At 42.6% G+C, this 27111-nt stretch overlaps 1 protein-coding gene across 1 annotated transcript in view; it reads left to right on the top strand.

The window, feature by feature from the left end:
* The window catches only part of Fam149a (family with sequence similarity 149 member A), a 45061-nt gene continuing 17950 nt past the window's right edge, over positions 1-27111 (top strand). The window contains exon 1 of the mRNA XM_051169701.1: positions 1-786. Coding sequence (XP_051025658.1) covers positions 179-786 — 608 coding nt within the window. The 5' untranslated portion in view covers positions 1-178. The remainder of the gene's footprint in view (positions 787-27111) is intronic.

Below are 27111 nucleotides of genomic sequence, written 5' to 3'. Positions count from 1 at the left end.
GAAAGACCTAGAAGCTTTGAGGGCGTGGTGTGCCAGAAACCCAGGACCTCCTGCTCACCCCCAGGGCCATCTGGTCCAGATCACTGCAGGGGGCAGTGGATGGAGCTCTGCAGCCCAGTCTCTGGCATCCTTGACCTGCCGGTGGCGACAGTGACAGTAACCTCTCCAGGACCAAGACATGAAGGTCGCTGTGTTGGACCTGGGGTCTCTCTTTGCCAAGATCTTCAAGACCTCCACAGCATCCTCTGCAGTCCCCAGCCACGCTGGAGGCACAGCGACTGCAGGGTCAGTGGGCTCCATCGCCAACACGTCCCCTAGTGAGGCGGCCACCCTGACTCTGTTCCCATTGCTGCCTGCAGACACCACAGCCCCACGGGAGCCTGCTACCCCTCTGCACACCCCACTCCCTGCCTCGCACCCCAGGAACACGTCAGCCACCGGTAGAGGGGAAGCCGCAGGGTGCCCGGGATCTCTGCCCAGCAGCCCAGGACCATCCAGAGCACTGCCCTTAGTCCCCTACAGCAACTCTGCTGGCTCCGTGGCATCAGTCGCTTTGCCCAGCCCAGGCGCTGTCTGGACGACCCTGCCCTCTGTCACCATCCCTGTGGGCAGCAACAGCAGCACAACCTTGAGTCCACGGAACACTCGCCAGCTGCCAGGTCCGGGCGAGCGAGAGCCCACTCCGTGGATGGCCCCAGGGCCTGGCCCAAAAACTCTGTTTTTCACCCTGCCAGACATTGGCGAGGAATGGGCTTCAGACAGTGACTCCCAGGATGACCCAGAAGGGTGAGTAGCAGTCTGTTAAATTTGACCCCCACTGTCCACCTGTCGCATATCTCTTCTCAGCTCCAACCTTCCTCCACTCTCAGGCTTTCTGTACTTTCCTAACACAGACTATGAGAAACTTTTCCTTAACATTCTGTGAGTAAACTTCTTGCTAACCAGGGGAGACGAAGAGGGGAGGGACAAGACTGTATGCTCCCTGCCCAGAAGCGCAGAGCGCCACCCTTAGCCCCCCTACAGAGGCTCTGCTGTCTCTGAGGCATCCAGGGGCTGTAGTATAGGTGACCATTTGCGACAGCCTCTGCATTGAAACCTACATGGTGAGTCTGGTTCTCACAAGGCTTTTTCAAGTACCTTTCACAGCGACAGAATACACCAGGTGTGCAGATAACCCACTCTACATTATAGCAGCAGTGGCTAAGAAATGACTGAACTCCCTTCCGCGGTTTCTGAGAATCAGCCCGTCTTTCTGATCCCAAGTGGAATGGCTTTCCATTCTGTGACATCTAGTTAATCTACATACGCATCGCCTCATCTGCTACAAAGGAGACCTGTGATGTTTAGGATTATGTCCATCCCAGAGGTCTTCAGCTCTGTCTTGGGGCCCCGTGTTACTACAGAAACGTGGACTGACTGCTGGAAAGGGAATTGGAGGCCACTTTCCTCCACACACACACCTTTTGAAGCCAAAAGTACAATGAACACATTATCCTTATCCCAACATTTTTAAGACTCTAGAACGACAGTAAATTATTATTATTTTTTTTTTCCAGTGAGAGCATATTGCTAGCTGTTTTTAAGTGTGCAAACCTTTTCATCTTTTTGAATGCTGTTGTAAGAAAGGTAAAAATGATCAAAGGCAGATCCCAGCTGTCCATTTGCAGATAAGTTTCAGTGTGAAGAGTTGGGTTTGAAATAGCTCAGACATTTGCCACCTTCACTGAAGGAGGTTGCCTGGAAGACTAATTGTCATTCATTCACAGTATAGTGGGTACAGTTTCACAAAAATGCCTGGCATCCTTATCAATGCTTAAGCGGAGAGTTATGTAATAGCAAGTCAAATTAAGCCATTTGTCTGAAATGCTACGTTATGAAATTTGTGTGTCGACCAATTATCCCCTCTTAAGGAAAATCAATTGTACTTGGAAAGCTGCTCTAATTACCTAAGGAATTAGGCCTTTGTTATTAGCAACTGGACCTTAACATTTACACAATTAATGTTTGATGAGCAAACAGATCTTCCAAGTGACCTTAAACTCCAGGCTCCTGGGGCTTTTAGCATATAGACACCAGAACAGGCAGAATAGCTAGGAAAGGAAGTGTGACATTAACCTCAATTCTTATAATATTAGTTTGTGTTTGTATTTTCCAAAGTCTTTACAATAATTACTTTAAGTAACTGTGCAGCTGGTGTTATTTGCAGAAGCTAGTCTGCATAAGTATATGCACCCAACTTTACTGAAAATGAAGAAATGGAATTTCAGTTGCTTTAAAAAAAATAAGATGTGTATTTTTTTTCACAAATCTTCCTGATGATGTATGCGCCTACACTTTATAGCTGAAGACAACGGTATTGACAGAGGCATGAAGCAGGCAAGCCTAAGTGTATATATTTTTGCTTCTTATAGGTGCAAAATTACTTCTATCTTTTCAGCACACCCAATTTTCTTCTTGGTAAAAGATAGAGACAAAGAGAAATGGGCTGAAGTATTATGTGTTGTTCCCTTATGCTATGTGTAACATGGACTAGGTAAACATTATTAGAAAACACATTTAAATTATCTCCTTGCCAGCTCACCGGTCAGTCAGTCTGTAGATGTTGCCGCTGCTGGCCTGCCTGATTAATATTAAAACTGAACACTTAAATTTCAAGAGCCAATGGATGTAGGAAGAGAGATGTGGGCAGTATGAACGTAGAAAGGGGGAGGGGGAAAGAGTGGCTAGAGAGGATGTGAATACATATAAAGTGAGTGGAAACACATCCTTGAGAGACACAGATCCTATTTTTAAAGCATAGCCCTAAGTTACAGAAGAAAATCTGAAGCCACGGTTTTAGATAGAAGAACTAGAGAGAAGCACACACAGAGAAAGAAAGTGAGAGAGACAGAGCAGAAAGAGAAACACACAGAGAGAAAAAATGAGAGAGGCAGAGAGAGACAAATGGGCAGGTAGCTGATAGATAAATAGCAGACAGGTAGCTAGGTAGATAGATAGATAGATAGATAGATAGATAGACAGACAATAGATAAGTAAGAAAGTAGATAGGTCGATAGGGCTACATTTGGGTCAAGGTGGAGGAAAATGAGTTTCCTTTGTCCTGTTGTCTGGTACCCCCAGATATGTATTCCAACATTTTGGGTGTTTGCTTCCACCTCCCTATGCATTTTCTGTTCTACACTGCACTTCAGTCATCCATTTTCCACTAGCCCTTCACTGGCTCACTCTGTGCTTCCGGGTCCCTGTAAAGGGTTTATTGATTTGTTCAGCAAATGAATGAATTCATAGCAATTGATACAACATCAAGAAGAAAGTATATGTTTTATCCTGGGATCAGTCTTTAAATTTTTAGGGTAAAAACAGAATGCTAGTCATTGCCTACCGTTTGTATAGCAATTGTCCATTCTTACCCTGCAATATCGTGGCTCAGTCACAGTTATGTTCTTTATTAGATTGTATCACAGTGCTTATAGCAACACACACCTACAGAGGCATTTAGTAAAATCACATTCAGTAAGTGGAAAAAAAATGTCTTCTTCCTCATTTGGTCCATTTTTATGAGTTCTTAATTTAATTGTCCCTTCTTGAGGAATAGTTGTCCTTGGGCCTGTTGTATTTTGTTGTCTTGGTGTTTTCTCAGAGTAAATAATGCTTTCTCCTGGGACTAGTTGCTCCTTCAGGGATGACTCAACAGCCTACCAGTGTTAAGTGGCTATTACATTATGCTAGAGTCATATGGCCATGCCTTTCATTAAAACAAGTCATAATCCTGGGCTAGAGAAATAGATAAGCCGAGGAAGGTTTACCACACAAGCTCAAGGAGTCCATCCCAGTGTCCATGTAAAATAAGTTAGGTGGAGGCACGTGCTTGAAATCCCAGGACTGGGGAGATGGACACAGAAAAATGCCTGGGCCTTGCTCATCAGCCAGGCTAATTCTACCAGTGAGCCCCAGGTCAATGAGACACCCTGTCCCAAAAAGCAATATGACCTCGTTTCACATCACTCAATTCACTTTCTCTTTCATTACACTGGAAACAATAATCCCCAGGCAAAGATATTGTAGGGCTTAAAAGAGGCAACAAATGCTATAAAGATTCTTTCTGCCTCCACATGCATACACACATATGCACATATACATATGTGCACACACATACATACACACATGCATGCATATATATACACATGTCTGTATGTGCACACACACATGCGTACACACACATACACATATACCCACCAATACATGAACATGCAAACTTACATGAACTTTCAACATATAACATTTTCTTAAACACAAAATAATTTTCTCCTTACTACTTAGGCAGTAGCTGGCTTTAACTTTAAATTTTCTCCTTGGTATTTTATTTAAAATCTTACCATTGTGACTGAGCCAGTGGTTAGTCTCCTGCTATGTCTTTAAAAAGTGAAGTTAGGTATTTTTCTATGTAACAGTCTATGAACACAGCACCTGGCTGGACTAAGTATATAACAATAGCCACATGATGTGGCACTGGGGTCCCTGAGTTGCATTGTGGTAACAATTCACCAAAGTTAGTATAAGTTTTTAGCATACATAGTGAAGTCATATTGATTTTGATACAAATCCAATATTGTAGTGTTTTTTTTAAAGGAGTCAGAGCAATATTAATAGTTATTCACATCAGTCAATTCACTTTTCCTTCCATTAAGCTGGAAATAATAATCCCCAGTTAAAGATATTGTAAGGGGTTAAAAAGGCAACATATAATATAACATGCCCTTACTATATTATATACATATTTAATATATATAATCATATCCTTAGTTCAATGTCAGCCTTCACAGGTGAAGGCTTCCCTGTGCCCCTGGAGCCTGGGCCCTTTGAGCGTGTTTATGGACACTGCTGTCCCTTCTGGGAATTATTCTGACCTTCCTACTGCTTTCTCTCCCCAGCCTCTGAGCTCTGTTGGCTTTGTCTTGGACCTGCCTTTTACTTCTTGATATCCCTGACATAGGCACACTCTATAAACAGGCATTACTATCATTTTAGAGTGTCCGATATGGAATATAGTATTTATTACTCACAATTAGCATCCTTCGTACAGAGTAGAGTTTTGCTGTGATCTTCAGTGAAAGTTAATGTGTCACTTTCCAGTCATGAACTGTCAACCTATATGTTACAGATATCTGTTCTATGTAAGATCTGCAGTGAGTTAGACTTTTGCAGTAAAGCAACATCTAGAAATTGTCAGAGTAAGAGAAAGATGAATCATTCAGGATGGATTCAAATGAATCTCCAAGAGCACAGAGCCAAGGCAGGAGGGGTGCTCATTAGTCAACCTGCAGGACAAGGGAAAAGTAGGTGTCAGGGATCTGAAATATATATAAATGAAATTGGGGCATATATTTACTCAGTATTTGAAAGAACATTATAGAAAACTGAAACTGTGAGACACAACATGGGAGTAAAAATGGCATGCCATGGGAGGAGACGCTGTTATTAGGAGCCAGCTTTGGCAAAGAGTTTAGAGAAAGTCAAGGAGATCCTTGGCTACCAAGCTGTGTTCAGTTAGCATGGGAAAAAAATTTCTGAATGTGTTCATGCAGAGAAGTGGCCCAAGAAAGGCCCATTGTGTCAATGTCTAGAGATACGGGAGGGAAGAGCTTGTAAAAGACCACAAAGGAGGTCAGAGAGATAGCTCAGTGTGTTAGCACATTCACCACACCAGCCTGAGGAGCTGAGTTCGCATCCTAGGACCCACGTAGAAAAGTCAGGACCAGGGCAGAGACAGAAGGATGGCTGGACTTACTGGTCAGCAGCTTTGCTCTCAGCTTAGTGAGATTCTCTGCCTTAAGGAAATGAGACAGAATGATAGAAAAAAAAAAAAAAAAAAAAAGGTCACACTTGTGCATGTACCCCATCCACAATACACAGACACATGCAAAAAGAGGAGATGGTAGAGGAGGAAGAGGGGAAACCACTGCCACTACAGGAAAGGAATGGGAGTCTGGACACAGATACAATTAGAGACTTTAGTATGACAACTATTACACGACCTGGCAACATGAGGAAACCTGAAGGAAGCCAGAGGAAAAGCTGGTGATACAAGAGTGTACCTCGGAGGACACAGTCATTAACAATATAAGGTGATGAACCCAGAGGTAGTGGGTCTGTCCAGAACACAGAATTCACTTTGTGATATACCTTGAAGTCTTAGATAAATATCCAGACAAGCTGGAAATAAGTATATGAGACAAATTTGGGAGAAAGTTACGGGCTAGATATACAGACTGCCGTCCAAGTAGGTGATGACGAATACACACAGATTGTATATTATCCAACAATTGCATTATATTATACATAACACTTAAGGCTCTTTATGCTTATCTTTGAATATTTTAAGATCTTTTAACATGAGAAATGTCTGTGTCTCCTCTATCTTGCTTGACCAACATTGTTCTAGTTATCTCTGTCCGTAAAAGAAACACAAACTAAGAAAAGCTTTTCTAAACCTTAGAGCAATTGACAAAGTAAATTTTATTTATTGATTGATATTCCATTGATTCTAACATTAAAATATTTTAAATCATGTTTTGTATCTTTTTACCATGCCATTTTCCTGTTAATTCATTTTTACATTCTTAAATTATCTGCAATCATTTGAAAACTTTTTTAAATGGCCAAATACTATAGACAATTTGAGAAGCATTGACTTAGCCCTTTCTAGATATATTTAACTACTCCAATAAAAAATTCAAGATACTAAGAAAAAGGCAGCTAAGAGATTAGACTTTTGTTCTCTTTATAATGTAGGCTAAAGAGTAATCAAAGTGCATCCTATATTTAAAGGTGAGGTTTCCTAAATTGTTACAATAACCCAGAGTTCAGGATGCTCAGCCATGGCATACAGGTACCAGCCAAGAATATAAAGAAAGAAATTACTGGTACTTCATGCTTTGCTCAGAGCTGACACTGTAAATTAATAGCCACTTTGTATCACTTTCTATTACTCATTCTCAGCCCTCAATGCAGTTTCTCTCATAAGTTACAGCCTACTGAAAATAATTCCAACCAAAGAAAGCCTTTGACAAGAAATGTAGGTGGTTTCTTGTGTTGTCACAAATGTGCAAGTTTGTCCCTGGGGAGAGTCTCTTTCTTGAAGCTGGCGGATAATGCTAATTGTCATCTCCTTGAGTCTCCTAGGAAGCAACCATGTCACAATGAGGTCATTGGCTTTGTGCCCCATGAGGGCATTTCCCCATGGCTTGAATTTAATTTGTATTTGGCAGATGCTGCCAAAGGGTAGAAAGAAAAGCTCTATTGTCTAAGATCTTCCTTGCCTTTGTTCTAACCTTGAGCCATATTCTGACATGGGACACGGGACTAGGAGGTCAGTGGAGAGGAGGAAGCCCACTTGTTATTTCATGCTCTCAGCCATCACTAGGGTACTGACACATCATGTGCACCCATGTCTTGTACTTGTGTGTCCTCACAGAGGCCCTTCATGTGAGCAGTGTCTCCCCCCTTGCCTTTGTGGCACTCCTGGGAACCACTGGATATAGTACTGTGTTTTTTCAATTTTATGAGTCAGTGCAGAACAGCAGCAGCAACAATGACAGCAAAATAACACACACAAAATACATATACGTGTGCGCGTACACACACACACACACACCTCTTTTAGATTTCTCAAAATGGGAAAGAACCAAAGGAAATGGAACCACTAGAGAAAAGTCACCGGTTAAATTTAAGAATGCTCTCCCATATAACCGTCACATAGAGAACACTCTCATTTCCTGGCTACAGTGTAAATAATGGTTTCATTTCATTTGACAATAGCGAGATGCCAAATACACATACATGCATTTCTGTATGTAGGACTTTATAATGTATGTATGACAATTTCTCAAAATTGCCTGAAGATTTTTATGGGCAAATAGCATCACATAGACCCTTAGTAGGATACAACTCATTAAATGCCATGAGTACTTTATTAAATAAGCAAATGAGAACTATTGATTAATACCATTGAAACAATCAGACTCTGTCCATTGACTCTGGAGAGGTAAAAGAAGTTAATAAGGACATCATATTTTGCTTTAAAAAAAAAAAGAAGCTAAATAAAGCCCTTGCTGTAATTATACATACTGAACTTAGAAAGGAAGAAGAGGCTCCCAAGGAGTGCCAACTCAGCCTGGCACCCCAAGTCACAGCAGGACTAAGCACAGAGGATATTTATTTAAGCTAACATTTAATTTGGTGAATCATTTTTGACCATTGATTTTTAAAACAAATAGAACAATTTTGAGGATCTAAGAAAACCAATTTTTTAAGTTTAAAAGATTTATTAACTAGTGATTTTAAAAGTACAGCTATTAAGTTCACTTCTTTTTAATGATTTTTAACAGAACATACCAAACTTGCACAGAAATTAATGAAGATGTAAAAGAAATACTAGTGACAATGACTAAATTCTGGTATATGTGTGTGTATATTGGACACGTGTGTGTGTGTGTGTGTGTGTGTGTGTGTGTGTGTGTATGGACACTGTAGCAGTCACTTCTCATGTGAAGACTTGGAGTTAAAATAAAGCATGTGCAGTTGCTGTCCTAGATCAGCAGTTGTTTTTCTGATCCTCTCTTCTGCCTCCATCTAATTTCTATTTTGGTCCTTTTGCCTTTGTCTTGACCGAGTGATGGAATTTAGCCTTAGCCTCAATGACGGTGTTTGCCTCCTGATATAATCCTTTATATGTCTGAGGGCTTAACTCATGCACCCCCACACTTAATCTTGAGGAATCTTCTGTTTACTGTGCCAACCAATCCAGATCCAGCTCACTGACCTTCCCAAGACCCTGACCTCCTGGATGACCCCGTGTCTAGACCTGCCCTGCCTACTTAGGTGACATAAGGAGTTAATATTTGTTTTCCTTTTCTTCCTTTCACTAAACGCTTATTTAATGCCTGTGTGTTACACACGAAGTTTTCTGATAAGATGTCCATAGCAGAAAGAAAGACACCACGAAGGAGTTTAAAACATAAAACCTATTGGTAAAGAAACTATAAAGTGAATTCAGAACGTGAGCTGCTTCACAAGACAACTGTCTACTCTCAGACTGTTCTTTCTTAGGATGCTTTGGTGCCTGCCACATATGAATGCATGCATGCCCTCCTGGGCCTTCTGCGCTTGCAGCCCTTGCAGAGGAGAGCTCCTCAGCCATGTCTTCCACACAGAGCAATGATGTTACTTTTCTGCACCTGGTGGAGGAAGCCTTGGAAACACAAGGAAGTCTGTCTGTCTGTCTGTCTGTCTGTCTGTCTCTGTCAGCTGGCCAGTGAGTGGGAAGCTCTTCCTTGGTGAGATGTAAATATAGTGAGGGGTTTCTCATGGCAGGAAGACGAGTTACAAAGGCACCCTCTTAGGAAGCTGTTGTCAGGTAGAAATGAGATAACCACACAATACACTTAGCACAGTACTGTTACAACATAGGGGTTTAATACGCATTGGGTAATAACCATTATTATTGTTGCTCATGGTTAAAGGAAACTTTGAGAGAAGGCACGGTAGCTGCCTTTCTCACTGCTGTGATGGAGGCTCCGACAGAATCAACTTCCCAGAGGAAGACTCTGTTTTGGTTTGCAGAGGCAAGCCCAGACCATGGTCAGACTCTAGCCCTCAGTGACCCACAGGGTAGACTACAACTGCCGGCTGTGCCCAAAGTTCCAAACACTCCCAGAACTCCCAGAATAGCACCATGAAGCTGGGGACCAGGAGTTTAAGCATGGGAGCCTGTGGGGACAGATCATAGCAGTCAAATCCTAGCAGACTTGTGGACCACGAATAACCAGATGCCTGGAAGCAAAGACCAAGAAATAATATGGATGGAGAAAGAGATAAAAGAAGCAACAGAATAGACTTGTTATATTATTATAGATACAAAGGGTCCTTGGGCCAATAAGATGGCTCAGCCCATATGGATGTTTAGTTACTGCTAAACCTGATGACTTAAGATCAATCTCCAGAACTGCAAGTTGTCCTCTGGCTTCCATACCCCTACCCCCAAAACAAACAAACAAACAAACATGAATGATATTCTTAAGGTTAAAGGATTCATTCACTATGTTCTATAAACACTGTATTTTTAATAGGAAAAGATGACAGACTGCATCTCTGTTCCTCCTATGTACTCTGGGTGTCATTGCCCTTTGGGATCTGGACTTTTGTTTTTAATAATCCTATTCTAACAGTTCCCATAAATCAAAAGTCATTCCTTGTTGTCGCCTTACTTTTATAGTTCATATTAAGCATTATCGAGGTGACTTGATGCTTACTCCTTATAACCAATCAGGGTACCTTGACCCACCTCTTGCCCTCACATCTTCTCAGCTTCCTCTTACTTATTAGGTGGACAGTTAGAGTTAGCCCAGTGCATCAACTCCTCCATGACCAGGGCATGAGATGGTTGCTTTTATATTACATTCCAAAGCCATCCTAGATACCACAGTATCATTGAAACAAGGGACTGTTTTTCCAAGTCCACTGAGATTACTAAAGATATCTGCAACTCCTAAAGCTACCAAACACTCAAAAGCAATGGCCGAAATGTAACATGGGATGGAGATGAAATCAGCCACTCAGAAGTGACTCAGCTGGAGGATAAGGACCAAGTTCCTAGCAGCTTTCAAGACATTCTGTCTCTCTTTCTATACCCATCTGAAGATTCGTGAGCAATTGTCAGCATAACCATTGCACTTAAATCCTTTGTCTCCAGAGAAGAAGGGCCTGTAAATAAAAAGGGGACTAGAAATATAGTTACATAAGTCATGGGTAAAGTTAGCTCTATTTTTTCTTCTTGGCAGGGTGTTCCCACCTTACAACTGATACTGACATTAAGAACTGTGATTTGAGATGATTCATGGGTGAGAAGAAAATTGCACTCTGTAGCAATTATTTTTAGAAATTTCTGTCTTTTAGAGAGAATCCACTAAATGTTACAAAACTGAAACAAATCCAGAATCTTCTGTAGAAAACCTTAGCACACACTGTTATTTTATTCTTATGGTAAACAAACAAAACAAACAAATCCACACTTTCATATTTATCAGGGTTAAGAGCTAATCTTTGTTTAATGGAAACGCAGCTACCATGTTCCAGAGCTCATGGTGATCGTAATTTTCAAGGTCAATATTAAATTCAATTCCAGCTTTATTATTTAGCATATCTCAGCTGGTGGTTAACAGACTTTGAGTCTAGCACTGTATACATGTATGTGCTACAAACACACTTTGAATCCCTCTATATTTTCACCTCTTGGTGAAAATACTTGAGTTTGCCCCATAGTGACTATGAAGCAGGAAGCAACTTGGTTTTCCCTATAAGTAATTAATGAGTTATTCTTGCACTAAATCACTAAGAAAAGATTGTATAATCTGGCCAGGATTCCCTTGGAAGATGGATGAGTATTGGCATCACACACCGTACAACATTTCTTACAAAACTTCACCCTGTTCTACTTTCTGCCACCATAGACTAGGTTGTTTCGGACCAACTACTAGCTGTGGAGCAACTGCTAAAGTTCAGAAACTTTAAAGCATGCTCAGTAGTTAGGGTGAGCTGGGAATAAGCCAGCTCAGCTGGTTCAGTTCCTGATTAGACTAGGAGCCCTGACTCACATCTCAGTCTGCTTTGAGAAATAAATTGAGTAATCCTCCATGAGTGTAAGCGGCAAGCAACAATTCAGTGCTGTTCACCAAGGATATCCTTACTTACAAGAAAGTGGAAGTGCTTGTGTGTGGGTGTGTGAAATGTTGGTACATAAAACCATTCTAAATACAAGAGACCCAGTGTAGGTTTTAGACTATTAGAGAAGGTTAGACTTTCAAACAGGAAGCATTAGTGAAAGCCACATGGGCTGTTTCATGAAGATAAAAGGACAAGTCTATGAGAAGATGTAAAAACTCTTAATTTATAAGCACCAATAACATATACCAAAAATATCTGAGGATGTATTACTTAACAAACCCTCTGCTACAGTTTCCTCTATAGATGCAAGACAAAAAAAGTATGTTTATGCTTTCTGCCCACAAGATTGTGGCAATATAAGCCAGCTGGTAGGAGACAGGGATTCTAAAACACAAGCCGAAATCCTTTTTATATTGATGAAGTGAATTTGTCCAATGATCAAAACCGTGTTTCAGTTCAAAATGCAAATCTAAAATTTGAGTATAGAAAAGACTAATGTGGAGAGTCAACAGAACTGAGAGGAGAAACAAGTCCACAATTGTAGTGAGTAGTTGTGGACATATAATTCTTTAGAGTCAATTTGTTCCATGGAAAATAATACTGAGATCTTGGGGGAATCTGACAACGTAATAGTTACTTTAACAGGTAGAAACTGCATTAAAATTCTAGTAAGATCCCACAGGGAAACATGTTAACACCATTAGAGAGTAAGGGTGAAGGCAGAAGAAGTTTATGAACATGGTCGCGTGGTTACTGCACAGATGGCACTGTGGATATAGCTGACATAATTTGGACAGCCATCCCCAGGCTCACATGTTGAATCCCTGGTCCCCATTATGTTGATGTTTTGAAAAGGGGTTCCCAGGAAATAACTGAGGTTGGACAAGTGGGATGTTCCTAAAAGGGCTTGAGTTCTTAGGAGGAAAGAGAGACCTTATTCCACTCTCTACTGCACATAGAGAGGAGTGCATGTGAGCAGCCTGGGGGATGGTGACCTTCCGGAAGCTAAGATGTGGACTCTCACCATGGATCAAGACACTGGCATCTTGAGCTTGGATTTCCAGCCTCCAGAAGTGCTGGGGAGAGGTTCCTTTTAAAGCTTTCCTGTCTGTGGTATTTTGGTAAAGCTGCCTTATCCAAGACAACGGGGTTTTGTTGTTGTTGCTTGTAGCATATATTAAAAGAACAAACTAGTAGATGCCATTACTCCTCTTTCCTACATGAACATAATGCACTCTAACTACCTCGGTCCACCCACCACTGCTCGCCCTTATCCCTCTTCCTCTTCCCGCTAGATCTTTCATTTTCACAGAATCCTCATTCTTTGTTTGTTTGTTTCACCCATCTCTCCGCACCCATTTCTACTTTCCTGTCTTAAACACACACTCTCCATTTTTTTCTCAAAAGAAAAAAAAAATTTTTTTCTTCTTGATCTAATTAAATTTTCTTAATGTTCCACCCATTTCCTGTAGAATTCCTCCTTCTTAATTGCTGCTAAACCTCCACTGCACATGTGTGTATGTATATCCCACTATATGTGTGTATATATATGTGTGTGTGTGTGTGTGTGTGTGTGTGTGTGTATAACGCTCTGTGGGGGGTGTATATATACAAAACCTTTTCATTATATACTTTTCAGCAATATTTTCAATGGTTCTGAGTCCATTGGATATCTTTTAAAACATAAAAGAAACTTGATTTCATATGTTACACTCATCCATACTCAAAATGATTTCAATTGAATTAGTTATAAAAAGGAAAGATTATATTATGAAATTTATAGAACAGTGTTTTTCAACCTGTGGGTCTCTCTCCACCCCTTTGGGGTCAAACAACCCATTCACAAGGGTCATATATCAGATATCCTGCATATCAGATATTTACATTACAATTTATACCAGTAGGAAAATTACAGTTATGAAGTAGCAATGAAAATAAATTTATGATTTGAGATCACCACAATATGAGAACTGAACTAAAGGGCCACAGCATTAGAAAGGTTGAGAACCACTGCTCTAGAAGAAAACAATAATGCCTTGGGATAAAGCTTGCTTTACTAACAGTACAAAATAAAGCCTAGCTAAAAGCATGAAAGATTTATAAATGACACTATATTAAAATGAAGAAAATATTTTAACTAAAGAGACCTCTTATGGGAAGGTTTTCAACTATCCCATACAAGCTTTGTAAAGGCAACTAGTTCTGCATGTAATTACTTGACAGAAATAAAGTAGGCCATACTCTCTTCTTGAGTTGAATTCTGAGTTCTGGCTTTACCTAGTGTCTCAGGGAAGATGGGATGACAGAAACCCAGCTTGTTACTGGATGAGTGTTAGAAGCAAAGATCAAGGCACCATTCGGCAGGACCTTATTATTAATACTTTCATTGGAGTTGTTATTTCAGTACAACATTACATTCCAGTTTCAACTAGTTATAAATATATATTTTTTAATGTGTATGGGTGCTTTGTCCATTGTCTTTGTTAGCATTACTATTCCTGTGATGAAAAAAACAAACAAACTAAAACAAACCATGACCAAAGCAACTTGGGAAGTAAAGGGTTTGTTTCATTCACAGTTCCATACAATAGTTCACCATCAAAAGCAGTTAGGGCACGAACTCATGCAGGACAGAAACCTGGAGATAGGAGCTGATGCAAAGGCCATGGAGGACTGCTACTTGCTGGCTTGCTCTCCATGACTTGCTAAGCCTGCTTTCTTATAGAACCTAGGACCACCAGTCCAGAGATGTCACCACCTTCAATGGGCTTCCCTTTCCCCATCAATCACTAACAGAATGGTGATGCAGAGGCCATGGAGGGGTGCTGCTTACTGGCTTGCCCAGCCTGCTTTCTTATACAATCCATGACCATTAGCCCAAGGATGGCACCACCCACAACAGGCTGGGCCTTCCCCCATCATTGCAAATTAAGAAAATGTTCTACAGCTGGATCGATCATACGGAGATTTTTTTTCAGTTGAGGTTCCCTCCTTTCAGATAACTCTATTTTGTGTCAAGTTGACATAAAACTAGCCAGCACAATTGACCCTTCCTCAGCTTGACACACAAACACACCACCATTAACCTTTCCTTTCTTATTCTCCCCCAGAATCACATGCTAACAACAACACTACAAAATAAGCATTCCAATTTTTTAAAAGTCCCACAGTCTTTAAACATGCTAACACTGATAAATTCGATGTCTTTAGAATAGCCTATCTCTTTTAAAATCCTAAGTCATTTAAAATTCAAAGTCTCTCAGTATAGGCTCCTGTCAAATAGAAGATAAATTAAGACTTTCTTACTTCAAGAGGAGAGAACCAGGGCACGGTCACAACAAATTCATAGCAAAACTTAATTCCAAATGTGTGAATAACTCAATGTCCAATTATGTGGGATTTACTTACGATCATTTGGGCCACACCGAGGAGCTTGGGTCACTTCTCCAGCTCTGTTCTCTGTAGCACACCCAGGGTCACTTCTCCAGTCTCATTCTCTGTAGCACACACAGACTTTCTTCTAGGCTAGGACTGGCTCCATGCCACCAAATGCCATTGTCCTTGATCATCCCATGGCACTAGCATCTCGATAACTGCTGGGGTCTCCTGCTGCAACTGGGCAGCACGTTCACCAATAGCTTCTCCTGGGCTTTCTTCAGGGATTCCAGTCCTGACATATGGTGCCAAACCTCAGCTATTATTTCTCCATGACCATTTCATACCTTCAAAAGCAGTGCTGCGTGGGTGACTGTTACACTGTCAAGTTCCACGGCCAGCATAAGGCACACCTTGGTCACTTCTGGGACAGAGCTTCTCTCTGCTGACCATGAGGTAACACTTCCCTGAAGACTTCACCGCAGTGATGCTAGTCTCTTCTTAACCACAGCTGATTCTTCGGCCCCAGCTGACCAGCATCCGCTAGCCCAGCAAAGCAAAGGTTTGATGACTTTAGTGGTTCTGGTCTCTTGATAATCACAGCTGATCATTTAACTCCAGTCGATCAGGCGCCATGGATTCTTCCCACAAAAGGCTGGGTAAAGATTTGCTTTCCTCTGAAACTTCACAAACCAGGCCTCCATCATCTGTACTGCTCTCAACATTTTAGCCTTCCGAACTCCTACAGAACAGCTCATCGAACTGTCAACACTCAGTGGCCTTTCCAGCCCAAAGCTCTAAAGTCCTTCCACAATCTTCCCCCAAACACGGTCAGCTCTATCACAGCAACATCCCACAAAGCTGGTGCCAACTTGCCTTCATTAGGGTTATTATTGCTGAGATGAAAAACAAGCCATGACCAGAGCAACTTGTGGAGGAAAGAGTTTATTTCACTCACAATTCCATATTCCCTGTCTGTTATCAGAAGCAGTGAGGGCAGGAACCCAAGCAGGGCAGGAACCTGGAGGCAGGAGGTGATGCAGAGGCCATGGAGGAGTGCTGCTTACTGGCTTGTTCCTTATGGCTGGCTCAGCCTGCTTTCTAATAGAACTCAGGACCAACAGCTCAAGGATGGCACCACCCACAATGGGCTAGGCCCTCACACATTATCACAAATTAAGAAAATGATCTACAGCTGGATTTTATGGAGGCATTTTTCTCAATTGAGGGTCCCTCCTTACAGATAAATCCAGTTTGTACCAAGTTAACATAGAATTAGCTAGCATCACTTACCTTTTTTTTTTTTTTAAACCCTCCGGAATTAGGATGTGTGGTAGCACAGGCCTCTCGTACTAGCATCTGGGAGGCTGAGGCTAAGATATGGTTTTAGGCTAATCTAGGAAACATAAATGACTGACATTTAGTAATGTTTGATCTGTTTTGGGTGCACCCATGGTGGGGGCGGTTAATTTTGAGTCTGGATCCTATTGTATTTCCCAGATTGGCCTCAAGCCAGTGTCCACTAGTCCCAGCCCCACAAGGTTCTAGCTAGTAGTAGAGGCATGCATGCAAGATACTGCTGTTACCAAAACATGCTTTTATTTTGCATTCTATTATGAAGAAAACACCAGCAATTTTTCTTACAATACTTGGTCACTTGGAATTTGAATTTTTCCTTTTTTGTAGTAGATCTGATAGATTTGCTTAAACTTTTTTTTAGAAGTCATTAATATCCTAGTGCTTATATAAAAGGAAAAGCACAACCCAAGTGAATTCCTCAAAGTTATTAATAAAGAATTGCATGAATTCTTTTCCTACTTGGCATTTGAGGCCAGTGTGTTTCTTACCCATTGTGTTCTACGCTGGCGAAGCACAGGGAAGGCGGTATCCGAATGTGTTGAGAATCAAAGCCATAGCTGTGTGAGGTCAGGTTACAGGTGCTGTTGCTGAGGGGGTCCAGTGGTCCAATCTGCCCTGCCACTTGGTTTCTAGCGTGCATATTTGTAAAGACTAAACAGATGTCTTAGTTACTTCGTGTTGTATTGCTGTGATGAAACATGGTGACCAAGGCCATTTATAAAAGAAAGCATTTAGTTTGATGCTTCCAGGTTAGAGTTCATGGTGGTGGCATGAGCAACTGGGAGCCCAATCTTGATCTACAAGTAGGAGGCAGAGAAGGGGGAAGGGAGGGAGGGAAGGGCACAAACTTTTTGAAGCCTTAAAGTCTGCCTCCAGTAACACAGCTCCTCCTACAAGACCACGCCCCTGCCATTCCCAAACCACCACCAACAGGACCAGATGTTCAAACTTAGGACCCTATGGGGGCCATTCTTTCTTTTCTTTCTTCTCTCTCTCTCTTTTTTTTTTTTTTTTTTTTGTTTTGTTTTGTTTTGTTTTGTTTCTTTGGTTTTTTTTTGTTTTGTTTTGTTTTGTTTGTTTTTCGAGGCAGGTTTTCTCTGTGTTATCTTGGCTGTCCTGGACTCACTTTGTAGACCAGGCTGGCCTCAAACTCACAGTGATCTGCCTGCCTCTGCCTCCCTATGCTGGGATTACAAGCATGCGCCACCAAACCACCGCACCATGTGTCCTGCACTCTTTCTAGACCTCTTTTGAGTTGAGGACACTCTTGAAAGCGGGGGGCTGCACTTTTAAATTGTAGTAAACACAGATATCAAAACATCATCGTAACCGTTTTCATATGTAATTAGGGCGTTGGGTAGATTTTGATGTTGGGCCACCACCTCATTACCACCCATCTCCTCAGCCTTTTCACCCAAATCTTGTCATCCTCCCGAACAGAAACTATTTCCTCCATCTCTGCATCCCTAGCCCCAGCCCCAGCCCCAGCCCTAGCCCTGGAAAAGCACCATTCAGCTTTCTTCCTCTGAAAGTGGCTCCTGAATATGCCATATACAGGTTTTTTGTTGTTGTTGTTGTTTTCGAGACAGGGTTTCTCTGTGTAGCCTTGGCCATCCTGGACTCACTTTGTAGACCAGGCTGGCCTCGAACTCACAGCGATCCACCTGCCTCTGCCTCCCGAGTGCTGGGATTAAAGGCGCGCGCCACCACGCCCGGCTGCCATATACTGGTAATAGAGTCATGTGTCATTTTTTTCTTCTCTGTCTTAGTTTACTTAACATTACACTCTTGTAAACTTTATTTTACATTTTTAAAAATTATTTCTGTGTGCTATACTAAAACATAATAGTTTAATGAATGTGAAGCAGGGGCCGGACCTCTCTTACATCTCATGACAAGCACATCAAGAGTCTCACTCGGGTGGTTGCTGTCCTGAGATGGTTAGATGGTGGGTACACCCCAACCTCTGAGTTAAGTAAAGCATAGAAAGCTGTGGTCTTTATTTTCGATTTCCAAGCTTTTAACCGTTTTCTGGTCGTCGACGTTAGAACATGGGTTTGAGGTTAGATTGTGTGCAGCTTGCTCTGGCCTGATTGTGCCGAGCTGCTGTCTGTGCACTGTGAGGAAGTCTAGACTCTCGCTTCTCGTGAGGCAGGAAGCAAACACCAAGAGCACAGTCACCTCTAAACTCTTGTAAACTAAGTTCTCCTTTCAGCTTTGCTCAGCTAAAGGTGCTGCAGCCAGAAGAGGAACTTCTGTGTTCTCTTAAGGGCACGTTTCCTCGGCCCTGAGTATTCCCTAGCTGTCTTGACCTGGGGCAGGACCTGGTGGCTCTGTTCTGTGCCTGGAAAGGACCTTCTTCAGCTTCTGTTCCCACTGAAAGGCACAGTAGGTTTTACTTAGGGCGATGGTAGGAAATTACCGGAGGAAGCTTGGCTGAGCACCTCCTGTGCTAGCGCGCTAGGGTTCCTGTGTCTGTTTGGAGTGATTGTTTTTAGTTCTTACTTTCTTCTTCTGCAATAGGAAAGCTTCAGTCATGTCCTTGTCCCCTAATCCAAGGATGAGAGTGGCAAGATGGCTCAGTAGGCAAGGGTGCTTGCTGCCATACCTGCTGACCTGAGTTAGGTTCACATGGGGGAAGAAGCCTTCTGACTTCCTTAAGTGTGCCCTGTATTTGGATATGAGAGCACATGCACGCACACACACACACACACACACACACACACACACACACACACACATCAATAAATGTGCAAATAAACAAAATATAACACTTAAATAACTAATATGTATTGAGGTTTGAGTACAAAGCCAGCAATGACATGGTCCCTGGGTTTGAGTGATTTCAGGGGTAGTGTGTGGTTGTGAATGGGACAGAGGATAAAATCATGAAACACATGAATGGGAGCCATGGTTTTCATGGTCTCAGCTTGGGTCCACAGAGAGCAGAACCCCTGAGATTTGTGAGAAACCCAAATTCTCATCCCATAACTACTGAAACGGAAAGAGTAAGGCAAAGTCCAGTGACTCATATTTCGAAAAATACTCAGGGGATACAGGAACAGGTTAAAAATTGAGAACTGCAGAACTCAGTTGTGATCGGTGAGAACAGGAGACAGTGGGACACGAGGCCTATTTCATTCTGTACTTAGATTCTCTAGACTAATCGTAAAACTTGTTATGTCCACTTCCAGGTTTTTGGAAGTTTTTTTTGTATGCTTGTCATATTTCAACAAAAACTTGAAGCCAAACAATAGATTTTTAAAGAGATTATATAACAGAGGATAACAATGAATAAAATATATGAATAAAAGCACAGAGTGAGTCTCCTTATGCCCTGTAGTGATGCTCCACAGTGTTGTAGCAAATAGTGCATTTTGGAACTGGGCTTCTCAGTACATCCCTGCCATGCCAGAACTTGGAAGCTTGCTCGCAGGAAAAACACAGTCTGGCTCCTGTGAGACCCTCAACTCAACATTTTCATGATTTGATCAATATGTAATCTTATCTATGTGTGTTTGTATCTATGAACACAAAAGCTATTCACACACACACACAATTATATAATTGATCTACTAACATAAACCTTACAACATACCTCATGCCTGAATGAAACTTACCTAACACTGTAGTTTCTATACACACACACACACACACACACACACACACACACACACACACACACAAAGAGCACATCCTTCTTGTGCATGATACTGCAGTTAAGCCTATACCTGGAGACCATGCTAAGCCAAGGATTCACAAGACGGAAGCAGAAACAAGAACGCGGTCACCGTGTGTGATGTCGGCTAGGAGCCTGTACCCATTCACATGAGCACTTGAGTGTGATCCTGATGCCAGGCCCAGCTTTAAGCTCATGGTGTAAATGTGTGCATTAAATCTAGTTAATGTTATGTATGAATGAGCACCAAATACTTGAGGCTTGATTTTGACGTCATATTTTTTTTTTTTTTTTGCGAGTAGCTGAATTCACAAGTAGTGAAAACCATGAGCATCTACTATGTTTAAAACTTCACTTGCAAAAAGATGTAGTTTTGAGCAGTAGCAAAGCCAACGTGTTCAGGTGTGCCATTCACTTGAAAAAATAAACTTTAACAATAAAAAAGTTAGAAAAGCTAGATTATCTTGTGAAAGTGATCTGTTTATTTGTTTCATAAATTCATTTTATGTTGTTTCTTCTAAATGGTCTCTTGATAAAATACATCTTAAAATCAAAAAAAAAATTGGCTCTTATAGAATGCCATAGAGCCCATTTTTCCAATGTATAACTTGAAGTGTGGAATTTCCATTTCTCTTGATTAAAGCAGTGTAATAATGACAGTGTCCTGTTTCTATCCAAGAACTATGCCCTTTGTAGTTTTCAGCATCTCTTTTCAGAGTTTGGCTCAGTGGTTTATTGTGAGTAATATCCTATTCCTGACTCTTTCTGTGATCTTGGGTAAGATAGTGAACATCATAGGACTTTATATTTTCTCACTTTCTTCATAAAAATCTGTCTTCACTTCTGCCAGTCATCAGCTTCTCTGCTTTAGCCTTTTGACCTGCAGAGTGGTACTAACCGCAGTGACCCTCGCTGTGTTAAGTTTCAAACCTGGACAAACAGTTGAGGTGCCTATTTGACATATCAAAGCAGACTTGGCCACCAGGTTCTCCCAGTATCCCTCAGCCCCTACCTGTTACAGGGTACCACCAGCCTAGAGGCTGGGCTGACCTTTGCCCAGAGGTTCTTCCCTGTATAATCCATCCATTTTGGCTACCTGTCCAGCCCTTTTTGTACCTTTGACCTCCTGGCTTCTATACCTGGTTCCCCTCCCTCTCCTATCCCTTCCCCTCCCCCCTCTCCTCACTTGGCTCAGGGTCTTGAACACTCTGGACTTTTTCAGATGTGTCTGTCTCTGCCTATGCTCTCCCACATGTCTGTAATAAACTGTCTCCTCTACTATACCAAGGAGCAGTCATGTCCTTTTTATTCATTTATTTCTCACCCCCCCCCCCCCCCCCCCCCCGCCATCTCTCGGTTTTTCAAGACAGAGTTTCTCTTTGTAGCCTTAGCTGTCCTGGACCCACTTTGTAGACCAGGCTGGCCTCAAACTCACAGTGATCCACCTGCCTCTGCTTCCCAAGTGCTAGGATTAAAGGTGTGTGCCACCGTCCACAATGAAAGATTGTGAAACATGAGTAAACCCACTTATACCAAGCACTTACAGCAGGGCCTGGCATATGAAACATGTTTTAGAAATGTTACTAAGTGTTGTGGAACATATTTTTTTACATGTAAATAAAAGAAACATACAATGAAAAGAACTCTAATAGAATTCAGTGAATTGAGTCTGAAAGAATCTTTATCACTTAAATATATGAGGTCAGACTGGGCCAGTTTGGATAAAACTGCTTGCCCTTGACAATTTAGAAAATGTTGCTGACCTCGCTTTTCCCTTCTGCATAGGGGAGGAGCATCACTCAGGATGGGTTTCAGGCTAAGAAGTAGGATATGAAGTTTCTGGTCCTATTCACCTGACAAACTGAACACTCTCCATCCACCTACGGTAGATTCTAATACTATGGCACTCACTGTGTGCTGTGTTTGCCAGAGAGTTGCCGCAGAAAGAGTGATTTCTTATCTAAACCTGACTCTCCATCTATTCTTAAGTTAAAATCTAGTAAAGCCTAAGTATTGAAAAATTCAGAAGATAAAACAATAATAAAACCGAGGCATTATGCTCAGTGAGTGTGTGCATGGATTATGAGAAAAAACGGGGCATGGCGCCACCTATTGGCTTCCTTCTGGTGTTGGGCGGCAATGTTTTTATACCAGATTCTTATGGTGGGGGCAAGAATGAGGAAGGTTAATACAAGTATTGTTAAGTATATCTTTAAACTTTTACAATAGTAAAATTTCATATTTAAGAAGGCTCTGTTTTTAACATCTATTACTAAGGTACGTTTGTCACAATGGGCCAATTACTATTAATATTACTATTAATTGAACTCATTTTTTTTCTGTTTTTGTTAGAGTATTAGGTATTAGTCAGTGTTGTTCGGAAAAATAGAACCAAATGGGCACCCGCATGAGCGCGTGTGTGTGTGCAGCTGTGCTTATAAATGAGTATTCATTTATAAATGTGTTCATTCGTAAGTGAATTCATGTGTAAGTGTGTATTCACTTGTTCTCTTCTGGGCAGTTATGGGTGGCTTAGTTCCATTGATTGAGATTTTTATCACTTTATTTCTAAGCAAGAGGCATTGTGCTAGCTTTTGAATTTGGGGCAAAGACAGATATGAATTAAATGTCATAGGAATACATTAAAATGGAACTAGTCGAGTGTTGAACAGAGTCCTCAGGAAATAGGAGTCAGGGCAGGAGCTATTCATAGTTATGCAGTCCTGGTCTAGATGTGGACTAAATGATCATTGTCTCAGGCAAGAACCTGCCCTTTGGTTCTCCCAGGTAGTCCTTAGAAGTCCTTCTTTCTGGAAGGGACAAGATGGTTTTCAAGTTATGGTTATTTTTCCTCCAGGGTGTGGCACTGCCCTCATGAATACTTGCCTTACCTTGGGGTGGTTCGTCCTGTGGCAGGTCATTCTAGGCATTCAAAACGTACCAAGAATGTCGTGAGTGCAGGATCGGCATGATAAGGTGTGAGGAGGAGGAGGACTGCCATGGACTCATGGTAGCTGCAGATTCTTTGGCACCTTTCCCAATGAGAAGTGGGGTTTACTTCCCATGCCTTGTGCGCCATGACTGCTGTGGTTACAGTTTGTAGCAGAAGTGTCGCTGTATGATTTCAGGCCAGGCTTTGATAGAGTGGACTCTGTCTACTCTAGATTCTTAGTCCTATGCTATTGTGCTGGTTGGTGGCCATCTTGCTGGAGGAACTATTGGGAGAAATCTTGAGACTGCACAAAACAGAGTGACAACGAAAATCAGGCTTTTAGCCACTTCTCTACCCATTGGCTGGACACCTGTGTGAGGCCAGTGTGGATCCTCCAGACCCCATCAGCCACCAGGCAAAAATCTGAGTGATATCATGTGGAGCAGAAACTAAGTCTTGACAGCATGTCTGAATTATGTGAACATGGGAAAATGAGCTTTCAGTGCTTTTTAAGAAATATTTTAAAAATCAAAATATAATTACTTTGTTTATCCCCATCACTTCCCCCAACCCATCTCATGTATCTCCTCCTCACTCATTCTCAAATTCAGGACCTCTATTTTTTTCAAATTATTGTTATATGTACATATATACGTATGTGTGGATATATAAATATTCCTAATTATATAATATAAATAAAACCTGTTCAGTTCGTATTAACATTAGTGATATGTATATGAATCCAGGGCTGACCATTTGGTATCGGATAACTATTTTGTGGCTCTTCCCTGGGGAGGGCTATTTCTCCTACTTTCAGCATTTTTTAGTTGCCTGTAGCTCTTTGAGGATGACCACAATGGACATGCTAACATGAAAGGGAGGATTCTTGGGGGGTGGAAATTAGGTGTGGGGAGAACAGGAGTGGGGAGGAGAGGGCTGGGAGAGAGAATGGAAATCAGCGGGGGGGGAGGCATCTCTGGCAAAGGGAAGGCTACTGAGAATCTATGGGGGTGACCTTAGCTGAGACTCCTAGCAACGGGGGATATGGAGCCTGAAGTGGCCACCCCCTGTAGCCAGGCAGGAATTTCCAATGGAGTTAAGGGGACACCAACTGACCCACAAAACGTTCAATCCAAAAATTTGTCCAGCCTACAAGATATGAAGGCATAAAGATGGAGCAGAGATTGAGGGAATGGCCAACCAATAACTGGCCGAACTTGAGACCCATCCTATGGGAGAGAGCCAACCCCTGATACTCCACTATGCTTCCAGACAAGAGCCTACTACAACTGTCTTCGGAGAGGCTTCACCCACAGCTGATGGAAACAGATGTAGAGACCCACAGTCTGTGGAAGAGTAGGAGGAAGGATTGATGGCTCCAGACAGGTCAAGGACACCATGAGAAGACCTACACAGGAAAGTGACCTAGGCTCATGGAGACTGAACCAGCAACCAAAGAGCATGCATGGCCTGGGCCTAAGTGCCCTATGTATATGTAACAGGTGTGCAGCTTGGTCTTTATGTAGGTTTCCTAACCAATGGAGCCTGGTGGAGGGCTAGGAGTGGGGGTGGGAGGCTGTCTCTGACTCTCTTGCTTTTCTCTGGATCCCTTTCCCCTAGCTGGGCTGCCTTGTCTGGCCTCAGTGGGAAAGAATGAGCTTAGTCCTCCTGAGGCTTGATGTGTCAGGCTTGGTTGGTACCCTTCTCCCTGGGGGTGGGTGGGGGAAAGTGGGAGGGTGATGTGAGGGTGGGACTGGAGGAGAGAAGGGAAGAGTCTGCAATTAGGCTGTAAAGTGATTAAATAGGTAAATTAATGAAGAAAGAGGAGGAAAAGAAAGAAGAAGGAGGAGGAGGAGGAGGAGGTCTCCTGTGGCCTCAACCTTAGGGTTTTTAGCTTGTTTGTTTGTTTGTTTTTCGTTCGGTTACACATAACGTATAAAATCATTGTTTTATTCCTGTAAGTTTGTGATATTCAAAAGTAGATATCTTGGACACACAGACACACACAGACACACACACACACACACACACACACACACACACACACACACACACACACACACCACATAGTTCACATTTATAATCCCCAGTGGTCACTCAAGAGATGGAGGCAACAGAATTGCTGAAGCTGGATGCTAGCCCTGGCTGTACAGTGAGTTTCTGACCAACTTTGGCTACAAAGAGAGACCACGACAACATGCAGGAAAGCAAACACATGCGTTAATAAACCAATAAGTCAAACATAAAGTGGTGCTTTCCGCTTTACAGTGAAACGACAGGTTTATAATGACTTTGAGCTTCTGTTTGCAGAAGGAGAGACAGCACTGGAAAGGGTACTAATCTTGTGTGTCATCAAACCTAAAGTTCTAATTAATTGAATAATTGATCTTGCATTTACTAGATCTGGAGCCGGGTTATTTTAAACCTCTCTTGCCTTCTCACCTGAAACCTTGCGTCTCATTGATGCAGGGAGGAGGGATGTGAAATCTTGTACAGTTCTTTGCCTTTCTCTCAGGAATCTAAACGCTATTTTAAGAAGCGAGGCTGGAAGGACTAGAGCTTAGAAAATCTAGATTTTAGAGAGGATTGTGAGGTTATCCCAGGGAGGACACCGAAACTCTGGTCTCTGGGTAAAGAAATCTGTAATCTGCAGGAGCAGTGTCCAGTTTTTCTGGAGGTTCTGGCCAGAGAGGGCGGGAAGGGGCGGGGAGTGCTGGCCAGGATCCTGCGGACTTCAGTCCCAGCCCTAGGCGGGAAGGATCGGAGGGTCTGGAGACCTCGGGGTGACATCCAGCGTCTGCCGGACCTGAGGGTCTGGAGCGGTAAGCCGTGCCTGGATACCCGCGACCCGCTGCGTCCATGGGCCACGCCAGCGCCTCTGGCTGCCTCTCTGAGGATTCGCGGGTCCCGGGCGCCCCACGGGTACAGGCGCGGCGGGGCTAGAGTGGCTCGGGCCGCAGGGCTGGGCGAGCGGGGAGCTGAGGCCCCGGCGACGCGGGGGCATGCAGCAGCCCTCGCCCCGCGTGGAAGCGGCGCGGGGAACCACCGCACGGTGCTGCCCAGGCCTCCAGTCTCGGAGTCGGGCCTGTGGGACAAGAGCCAGGACCTGGGGCTGATTGTGATTGGGTAAGTTCACCGTGGAGGTGCAGTGAGTTCTAGATTGTGGCTGAGAAGTGTGTGAACTACCCCCCTCCCCCGCCCCCACCCTCCCACCGGGAACGCAGAGGCGAAATCCATCTGGTCCGTGCGTTTCTGCATTCATTCATGAAACTGTGGCGTGCTGACATCAGCAGGCCTTCCTAAGTGACGTTGCTTCATTGCTCAAGAGGAGCTTTTGCTGCATACCAGGCTTCTCCAATAGTCCTGAGTACTAGGGTTGCTGCTTAGATTTCGAAAGACTCCCCACCGCCTTGGGTGTGTTAGTTACACAGTCTAAAAACAGATCCTTGCTGGTTTTAATTCAGCGGTAGAGTGTTTGCCTGGCGTGCAGAAGGGGGTCCTTGCTCCCCACAAGCAGCCCTGCAGAAAGAAAACACCGAAAACTTGCCTGTCCTCCATTTTAATCTAGAGACTGTACCCATTTCAAATACTCTTTCTGAATAGAGGAATGATGTTTTGAAGGCTGTGAGGACTGTTTAACATTTGAACTTCCAAGGGCTGTTTGACCCAAGGTTTGCAGGTTATCAAAAATCTACCATAAAAATAAATAAATGAAGCAGAATGAGTGAAGTCTCTGCAGGAGGAGGCACTCCTATCTTCAGTGTGCCAGCCAGTTAGGGCATTAGGGTTCCTCCCGTTCAGCCTGTCCCAAGGAAACCTATATCTTGGTTTCAAATGTGCACAGAAGAAAACTGTTACTATTTCTAAAATTTAGGCATAAGGAAAGAACTAACAAAATTATCAAATGTCTACATACTAGGTATCACAATTTTAACAGACATCGCACCACATGTAAGTTTTAAAATACTTGCAGGATAGGATCTGTCCTGTAAATTCGTATACTTTTTTCAGGTTGAGTAAAATATATAGAATATTCTACCGTTCA

This window comes from Acomys russatus, chromosome 27 (assembly GCF_903995435.1).
Source record: "Acomys russatus chromosome 27, mAcoRus1.1, whole genome shotgun sequence".
NCBI lineage: Eukaryota > Metazoa > Chordata > Mammalia > Rodentia > Muridae > Acomys > Acomys russatus.
This window is presented reverse-complemented; position numbering and strand designations above follow the sequence as displayed.